Here is a 10,138-nt window from a genome sequence, read left to right on the forward strand (position 1 = left end):
GTCATCTCCTGGTTGAACACTTCATTCGCATAGGATTAAGCTATCTTTCGAAGCTGTACCGTTATGACTATCAATATTTATTTTTATGTCGCGTTTCACGCGATAACGCGTCGTCGCGGTAATCTTACATAATTAATTAAAGTGCGATAAAAGAGCGATAACCGAAGATATCGCGTTTAAGGCAAGTTCGACGCTCAAGAGGAAGAGAGAGAAGGGAACCAACAGAGAGTATTTCGATGTAAAGACGTATTTAATTATTAATAAAATTTGTAAACGCATTCTTTCTCGAATAGATATACGTGGATTGTTCGCTCCAATTTTTCATCGCCTCTTTACACAATCCCAATTTCACGAACGCGCATACTCGAAACTCCGTAACTAGGATTCTCCGCCGGGCGGATCAATTTTGCGCCCGAGACCTCCTTGGGATCCGAAGCGCGACTTGCGCGAACGGCGGCCGGTTAATTTGCTCGCTAGACCATGGTGGTCGGATAAATTAAAATAGATCCGGCTTCGCCGCCGGTCTGTAGCGTGAAATTTTCATGCGAGACTCTAACGCGTTTGCCTCTCTTTTTCTTCTTCAGGGCAGGACGGTGTTACGTCGCGAGAGGCTGGGACCTCCAGGATGCCAGGGGTGTGGAAGTTGCTACGTACGCTGATCTATATGGTGAGTTGCAATTTACAAAATTGGATATCGATGCGAATTGCATATCGCCGACACAATATTCGACTCGTTAGCGACTCTTGCTTGTGGAACCAGTCCGTATTACACGCCATGAGAGACGATATTTCAATGGATTTTGAATTAGTGCCAAGCTGACGACATTCTCCCCCGTCTGTCCCTTTTCTCCCTTCCCTACCCTCTTAGAAATTACGAGATAATTTATCGTCTAACGTTGTTCCTAAATTCTCGAAGAGATTAATTCTCAGGGAGAGAGAGAGAGATTAATTTTCGCATCAGAGATTAATGTAACGTTTAACACACTTTGAGTGAGATGTCTGTCTGCGATACCAATTCCGCGTAATTCCCATTGTTCAAGAGCCGGGGATAATACTAAATAATTACAGCGACGCTTCGTCTGAGATATCGCCTTGTTCGTCCTCAATTAGAAAGGTTCATCAGCGCGGAGCTATCGACGTCGAGAATACGAGACATCAGATTCGCTGGTCTTAATAACGAGCGAGCTTGCGGAGACGGGAGCACGGGAACCAGCGGTATTGACTAGCGGCGGCTGCGGTACAAGAACTCACACGAGAGACTCGTGACTTGCGTTACGTCCCGCTCGCGTCTTCTAGCGGTTTTCTTTTGTCGGTCAATTAGGCCCTAGAGCACGATGCACGTAGATCGACCCCACTTCGCGTCCAATTCTGATAATGGCCCATAATTCCGAGCGTGTTTGGCCAATGGCGTGATCTACGCACTCCTATAATTAATGAATAACGGCCCCGCAGCGATATGTACCGGTCTTTCGCGTCGCGTAATAGTCGCGTATGCGATAACTGGCTCTTTTTTTTTCGCGAGAAATAAAGGGACCAGCGCTGGGCCTGGATAATCCGCGGGAATTCGCCGGTCTCCGTTTAGGATGACAATGCGATGACGTGGCGGGAGCCACCGCGACAGCTTGCAGGCGGATATTCGTGCCTACTCTAGATACCGTTATCGCGTCTCGAGGTTCCCTTTCCCGTTGTCCCTCTACACCCGGTTCCCCTCTCGTTTCTCCTTCTCACGGGTTATTCAGAACCGCGCGCGCAAAACTACACGTCGAGACAGTACCGTGCCAAAGAGAAAGAGAGAGAAAGAAATCCTCCTCCGCGACCTTGCTCGCCAAGTAGACGCACGTCTTGCCCATTCGACGATTATTATACGCAAGACCGCTATAATTTCTTGCAATGTAGACCGGGACAGACGAGACTAGTAATATTGCATTAGCTGTCGCAGTCTGCAATTCAAGAAATAGTGGTAAAATCGAGCGGCGATCCGGCAGGAGTTTGGGAATACGCATCTTGCGCTGACCGAGACCTCTGACCATAGATCCTCGTTCGGAGGATAAGGTTGATATTACACTTGTCGTGTAACAAATAAATTTTTTGGTTGGCTGCAGAACAGAAGATTTCTAAAGACTCAAAAAATTATCATACAGTCAATCAATATGCTTAAAAAATTTGAAAAATATCGACCTAATCCGATAGTTTGATGCGAATTCCGTCGATGGTTATGTAATCGCGACAGAAGTTTCCGAAGGTTTAAGGAAGGTCAGTAGTAAAATCGGTCATAGGCCTCCTCTGTATTAGTGTGTCGACCTCGATCCTGCCGATCGACACGCGGGCCGCCGGCGAGGTGGCTATTTCCGCTGTCACGAGTACAATCGACCCGCAGACGGACATTAGTATTCGAACGCGAATACGATGCCGCGATGGGAAACTCGCCTACCGATGTGCCTCACGTCTCGAATAACTTGGAATACCGATGTATGCGCGAAAGGTCGTAACCAAGAGTCCCGACATGTCGTAAAACCACGGCCTCGAGACGTGTGCGAATATTACTTGTCATTTTTTTGCCGCAGGAAGGAGAATATTTCAGCGATGAGTCGACAAAGCGTTCGCTTTTTCTTCCTTTTTTTTTCTTTCAACAGCGATGAATCCGATCGACGATAGAGAGAGAGACCATTCCATCGAGCACTCCCGCGATAGGGGAAGGGTAATAGCTCCGAGTCAACGATCGCACGTATATCGATAAGCGGCGCGACGCGCGCGGCAAAAAGGGGTACGCGCGTCCTGGCGTCCGCCAGGTGCGTAATCATTTCTAATGAAACGCTGTCATTTAACAGTGCGATTGTAGGAGCATAGAGAGAAACATGTTTTCACTTGCGCGAAAAACGGCGACCGTTAATGCAGCGGTAAAGACGCTTCTCCCGTTACGGCGCGAGCGTGGAATACATAGGGAACACCTTGCTCGCTTCGACGATGCAACGCTCGCTTACTCTTGCGTCTAGTATTTTCTGTGATCGGGGACCAATACATTGCCGTATGTACAGCATCTCTTGATTTTGAGAAACGTGTCGCCAGACGCGTCAGGTGTGTCTGACGTGTTTCCGCGGACTATCGATAGCATCTCGATCATTACGTCTGTTGTACAGTGTGTGGTGGTTTACGGTCTCCCAATTTGAGAATGAGTTATGTGCTTGAATCTTCTTCTTCGTGTACGATTAAATATTTAACAGAAAATATTTAATAAAAATATTTTAAGAAAAAGAATAAGTATTAAATTATGTAGGTTTTTATGTTCGCGATATAATTTTGCCTTCAGAAATTTTGATAGCGTTATAATTTTGAGAAATTTGAAATTGAAGTTGTAACTTAGGCTACTTTGATGTAATTTGTCGATCTATATGGTTATAGAGTGTGTAATCTGTTACAAATTTTATTTCCATTTGAAATTAAATATATTTTTGGAATTCAATTCTCAAAAGAAATTCGTATTCTTATTAGATTAAAATTAATAGAAACTTTTATATCAGAAATGTTGAATCTACTGTTAGGTACAGGAAGGAATTGCAAATTAGTTATTTATCTCTATGACTGTTATATTTACCTCTATAACTGTTACTTACCTCTATGACTATTGTATCATATCTGCGTCATGTTATATTAATTCTATTTAGTTCAGTAATCTATGTAAAAGCAAATTTAAGTGTATAAATTTTTGCAAAAATGCGAAAATTCTTTCAATTTTAATTTCGACATATTAATTTTATTATTTATTCAATACTTTTCGAAATATACGAGTTAATCAAAGATAATTAATATTACTTGCTTCTTTAGCATATTTATACGTGTTAATAAACGTAATTAAACGTGTTTATCCGCAAAGAGAGAGGTTGCGTAAAATATTCAATACAATCATAACACAAACGAGAGCAAAAAATATTGAATGGTAGAATCTAGATCGGATTTAATAGACCAGAGATGTATCGAGGTATTTAAACGTTCATTATACGATGATAATGCTATTAAATGAATCTCGATAAAGTACATACAGTACAAAATTCAGAACACACACATATATTCTGCCACGGTAATAATTCCTCGCAACGAGATCACAAACGCGTGCGATTAATGGATTTATAAATGCGTTCATTTTCATTCAGCGTTTTACCGCGCTCTTTTTTGTTATAAACTAAAAAAAACATTATGCATAAAAGAGGATGTATTCATTTATCCCGGAAATATATCTTTGTCTCTTTTTGTTTTTTTTTTTTATTTATCAGTTTTATCCGCTATTGTATTTATAATTTTATTTTAGAATTGAGGACGGTCTCATCGGGAACAAACTTTCCCATAGCGTGCCGGTATGTATATTGCACTATCGATCAATGCAGTGTTATTACAAGAAAATAAATATCATCAATAACAGTATCATATTATTAAGATAATAAATACGGCGAGATAATAAATTTAATTATCGCCGCGCCCCGACTCGATTTATAAGATATACGTTACTGCCGTGAGAACCAGTCAAACAGGGCGTGCAAAACAACATCATCGCCATTAATACTTTTGTAATCTCGCTAATAAACATTGCCATATATACATATATAATATTACTTGCTTGCATATATATATATATATATATATATATATATATATATATATATATACATATGTATGTTAAGGAGAAGGATATAATAATGCTTGCAAAATACCTGTGTTTGAAGCAGGAAGGAGCGCAGTGACGCAAGATAAGGACTGTACACACATATATACGTATACGTGTTGTTGATTAATTCGTGATGGACACGCCGCGATGCGCACTCTTGTCGTGCGACTCGCGCCGCGATTACCTTGGCATCGGCGGCGAAGCGAGGGAGCGAGATTGTCAGTTTCCGATTGAGCGCGAGAGGTATTTACGGTTAAATCGTATGGATTATCTTGGGTCTAATGGACGGGCGGAGCGAAAACACACGGGTACTTAAGTTTTCATTACGACCCCATCCTCACGCGGTAGACCTTTCTAAGCGCGTCGCGGGCAAAAAAGAGGGACTCGATCCGCGAGTACGGTAATGAACTTGATTTATGGTTAATGATTTCCGACGTGAACATATTAGGAGAGGGGAACGGACGTTTCAATTGAATCGAACCTCGTCTCTTACCTCCCCGTCGACTAATTCCGCGCAACGATATTGTGTATTAACAATATTTATTGACCATTTTATTTATCTATATTTCCTTTAATCATGGATATTACGATATTAAACGAATCAGAGAAAGGGAGAGAGAGAAACTTTGAGAATGTTTATTAAGTTATGATGATTGAAAATACATTTATGTAAATTTATGCGCATTATTATCTGCAACGATCGTGACTTACGTCTCGGCCGAATGTTTTCGCCAGATATAGCAATCTTGGCGTACGTTTCGACCCGATGACCCTCCTGTACACCGGAGAGCAATTTTCTTTCGCCGCGAGGAGAGTAGGATCGACAACCGATATTCTCGTCGTACGTAACTTTGAAGCCGCGAGCGTCACGAGTCGTGCGTGTCGGACAATGAGTAGGGAAAGGAGTAGCAGGGAATAAAGCACGAGAGAGGAGTAAAAGAGGAAGGAAGTTCAAAGGACAAACGTATAATATTCTTTGAACGCGCAGGTGATTGGCCTGAGGAGCGTCAGTAGCAACAGCGACATTTGGCCGCTGGAGAGACCGGAAGGGATGCCGGCCATCCAGTCCTTGGAGGTGATGTGCGGAAAAGATCACATGGACGTGCACCTCTCGTTCTCGCAGCCCTTCGAGGGTATCGTTTCGTCCAAGGGTCAGCACGCGGATCCACGATGCATCTACGTCCCACCGTCTACCGGCCAGACGTTCTTCTCCTTCCGGATAGCTTATGCGAGGTAAGTTTCCGATTCCGTAGATAGCGCGATTAGTCAAGGAATATAATGCTCTATCTCCGAGGAAATCTCATTGCCAATTATTAATATTTGCGACGATATAATAATCAGACGCGAGATTGTTTCGCCTTCTTGCGTCTTACCACATTTCGATGAGCCACGCTTATATTTATTAGTCATTGCGGAGAATCTCTACTTCTTCATGTTCTTATTTCACTCTCCAGATGCGGTACGAAACCGGATATGCACGGACAGTTTTACGAGAATACCGTGGTGGTCCAGTACGATAAGGACTTACTCGAGGTTTGGGACGAGGCTAAACGATTGCGGTGCGAATGGTTCAACGATTACGAGAAGACCGCGTCGAAACCGCCGATGGTTATCGCGGATCTTGACGTCATACAGCTGGACTTTAGAGGTACGGACACCTTTACGATATTATACTGCCATCAGATGTTACTTCTTAATGGAGATGAATCATCGGCATACATTTCACGAGCTCTTACGAGGCGATCCTATCGAGGCTCGTCGCGCGACATCCGCGTGCGCGAGAGGCATCTCGCGATTGCCATCTGTTGCTGTAAACAATCTTAAACAACGGAGAGAATCGCTCTCTCTAAAGCCTCCTCGAGTCTTTCTAATATCGCGGTTAAATTCATACCGTAATGTGTTTCATGATACCCAGCCATCCTGCATTATTAAAGCAGCACGTACGAACACTTTGCCTTTAAGCGTGAGGAGGAAACAGCGGAGCGAATGAGATCACGAGACACACACTGCAACTCGTGCACCCGTTCGCGGTTGACCGCAGGTGAAAACCGCAGAGTCACACATATCGGTTAATTTCAGTTTACCTTACATACATAAATCGTGGCCGGTATAAAGCGAGCACATCACGCGCGATAATACACGATATTTATGCGCAAGACGATAATACACACGTACTCGTGATTTGCGTGGATGTTAAGTAATATAACAAAATTTTTCGTCATTAAAATAATGAATCTGTTATTATCAAGCAGAATTGCAATTGGTTATTCTACTAATTAAAAGAACCGCTATATAAAATCTATCGTATTAATTTAGCTATTTTAAATTTGTGTCAATGTCGGATTTAGTGGAAAACACTTAAATTTAAATAAATAAATAATTTAAAAATATTCAGTAACCTTTAATGTAATTTATAATTTTGCTTTGAATAGAAATTCGATATTTGGTTGCATAAATCTTGTTAATTTTTATCTTTGTGACAAATTCCTTTTTTGAGAATTGAAAGTTCTAACAATATATTCTATTTTATTTTAAAAATAAAATTTATTCGACACAAGTATGATAAGATCCGTTAAAAAATCATTTCTTCAATTTTAATTTAAAATTTTTCAATATATGATTTCATTGAACTAAAAATCGTAACAGTAAAAAAATTACGGCAATGATTATACTTTCTTATATCTAAGAAAAATTATTTTGTTGGTCTGAGAGCTGCAATCATGTCACATTAACTATAATGCATATCATTAATATAAATCACTCCATCTTTATATATCAAATGACATTTAATTGTGCCCTAATCTTAAATTTCCATCACGATTAACGTATCTTTTCTCATTATCCCGTTCGCAGGCGATAACGTGGACTGCTGGATGGAAATTCAGCACGGAAAGGGTCCGTGGGCGCCGCCCGTGTCCGGAATTGTGCCCCTTGGCTCTACTCTCACTCTGGTCATCGCCATAAATGATTATCGAGGTAACGAGCTCTACAACAAGATAGAGCTTTCATAGCTTGCTCAGGCTACGCGCGGACAAACGCTAACGTGATTCTCTGTTATTAACCGGGCGCAGGTGAGTTCGACATGCGGGTCAAGTCGTGCGTGGCTTCGGATGGCGGCGGTCACACGATACAGCTCAGCGACGAGTTCGGCTGCGTGCTGAGACCGAAGATGATCAGCCGGTTCTTGAAGGCGCGCGGCTCGGACGACCGCGCGACCGTCATCACTTATGCCTTCTTCCATGCGTTTAAATTCCCGGACGCGTTAAGCGTTCACATCAAATGCAAAGTATGTAGATGTCTTATTAAAAATTCTTCCGCCAAGAAATATTGCTTCCAACAAATTGGAAAATATTTTTATGCAAAGGTGGAGATATGTCGACACGGTTGCCTGGATCACTGTCAACTAAGCGACTCCGTAGCTCATTATATACAAGAGAGGAAGGATCAGATACGACCGCAGTATATAGACAGCACGGCGACCTCTATTGCCTCGAGCGACGATAATAGTAGCGCGGACAAGGACAGCGAAGACGGCGCGGACGAGGAGCAGGGTGACAGTTCTCTATACGATGACGTTATACAGAATGGCGACGAGGTGGCGTCGATCGGCGGCCATTTCCTGGACGTTGAGAAGTCTATTCCGAAAGCCCAGGCGCAGACAAGCAATCAGTTACCGTCGACCGCCGAAACGCAGCACGATAGCGAGGTCCCTCTAGACGAGGTCGATTTGTCGAAGCCACTTGTGGTAAATATTAGACAGGACACGTCGCATCCCCTCTTTAATAAAAAAAACACACTCGCAAACAGCTCGTCGCTCCCTTTTCAGGAACCACCGCCGCCGGTGACCAGATATGACCAGAGCGAGCAAGATCAATTCCCGCACGGACCGCGGAATCTCGAGGAGGATGGCGACGCGATGCCGGCGACGCCGCTCACCGGGAGTGTCGTAACCGCTCGCCGGAAACGCTCGGTGACGGTGACAGACCGGAAGGCGCGTAGCGCCGACGTCGGCGTCAGCGGTATCTACGAGGTCATCTCCGAGGCGGATCTCGCCTTCAGTCCGGATGCGCACGCCGAGGCGGTGACGGTCTTCCAAGGTAGGATACGCGAGGAGGTCGTCTACGGGATCTGCTTGCCGATGCCAGGTTTCAGCGCGCTCTTCATCATCGTCGCGCTCTCGGCGGTCGTTTCCGCCCTCGTCGCTGGCGCGATGCTCCATCGGCTGCAGGCACAGCGAGAAGTCACCGCTAGCAACAGGGAGAGCAATCAGAGCGATGTGCACACCAGTAATAACAACGGCTGGCTGTCGTACGGTCTGCTACGCGTACGTTGCACGGCGCGACCCGCTGCTCCGCACAATCCTGAGGAGCTGAAGCAGACGAACGCGGTAGCTTCGCAGGTAACTGCGGATCAATCGGTCGAGCGAGGCTGACGGTCAGCTTTAAAGGTGCGTTCAAGGAGAGACAATGTGCAATAATACGCTGTACAAAGTATCGTAAATGCGTAAGGGAAGCTGCTCGATCATACTCTACTCGAGAATAGAATCGAGCACGGCATGCAGAGGTGGGGAGGAAGAAAACTATCGACATTAATTGTTCGATTGTCTTCCTGCGAATCGCGCGACGATACCGAGCTCTCGCGAATCGCAGTCGCCGAGGACCCCGTTTCTAAATACGTATATAGCCTGATATTAGCAAATCTATTAGCTTTAGTGTTAGCTTTCGTGGATATCGATTTTGATTTTCTTTGTTTCTTGATGATATTTTGGAATTTTCAATCATTAATTAAATACTAATAAGTATTGTCATGTTACTCGAACATTAATTAATTTCGTATTATATTTTATTTTATCTTTATATATATATACAAATCTCTTTTTACATAAATCTATTAACTATCAGTTAGTTTAGAAGAATATCATCGAAGAAAACAAAAAGTACTCTGCTCTCTGAAAGATATATGTATTACAAGTTATATAATATATACATTAAGAAATTATACATAAAAACAAACTAAGTATAAATAAAAATAAAAATCTCAAAAAATTGCATTAAAGCAGAAAATTATAGCGAGTGATTTGTCATCGATATAAGACGGGTTACGTATTCACGGAGATTTTTTCCGGTGCCTTAAAAAATAATAAAAATCGTAGGTATGTAGTGTATGTGTATGTGTAGAGAGAATAACCTAAGAAAATTGAAAGTAATCATAATTATTGGAATTAATCACAATTATTGTATTAGTATACAATACATTTTTTTATAAGAATGAAATGTTTTATTATACGACGGAAACGATACGCAGCTATGATTGGCGCGTCAAATTGTCTTCCGGAGATGCAATGCGAATGCATTCGGGATTCTATTGTCGGCGAATACAATGGATCACGAAGCATCGCCTATGATCTATAAAAGTTTTTCTTTAGATACTATTAACACAAGTACTATTACATATATATTGTTTATGAATTATAGGATACTA

The 10,138-nt window shown here is 42.6% G+C and overlaps 1 protein-coding gene across 9 annotated transcripts in view; it reads left to right on the forward strand.

The window, feature by feature from the left end:
- LOC105250397 overlaps nt 1-9,490 on the forward strand; it is a 236,962-nt gene extending 227,472 nt beyond the window's left edge. For 8 of the 9 annotated variants that reach the window (XM_025415542.1, XM_025415548.1, XM_025415550.1 and 5 more), the window contains 7 exons: nt 585-667; nt 5,646-5,890; nt 6,112-6,305; nt 7,511-7,633; nt 7,729-7,943; nt 8,022-8,402; nt 8,484-9,490. In XM_025415542.1, the coding sequence (XP_025271327.1) occupies nt 585-667; nt 5,646-5,890; nt 6,112-6,305; nt 7,511-7,633; nt 7,729-7,943; nt 8,022-8,402; nt 8,484-9,089 (1,847 nt within the window). In that variant the 3' untranslated portion in view covers nt 9,090-9,490. Of the gene's footprint in view, nt 1-584; nt 668-2,844; nt 3,026-5,645; nt 5,891-6,111; nt 6,306-7,510; nt 7,634-7,728; nt 7,944-8,021; nt 8,403-8,483 lie in introns of those variants that run through there. The other variant, XM_025415572.1, reaches the window with a different exon arrangement.
- Nucleotides 9,491-10,138: the final 648 nt, after the last annotated feature.

Source organism: Camponotus floridanus, unplaced genomic scaffold (assembly GCF_003227725.1).
Source record: "Camponotus floridanus strain SB8 unplaced genomic scaffold, Cflo_v7.5 scaffold1, whole genome shotgun sequence".
Taxonomy (NCBI): Eukaryota; Metazoa; Arthropoda; class Insecta; order Hymenoptera; family Formicidae; genus Camponotus; species Camponotus floridanus.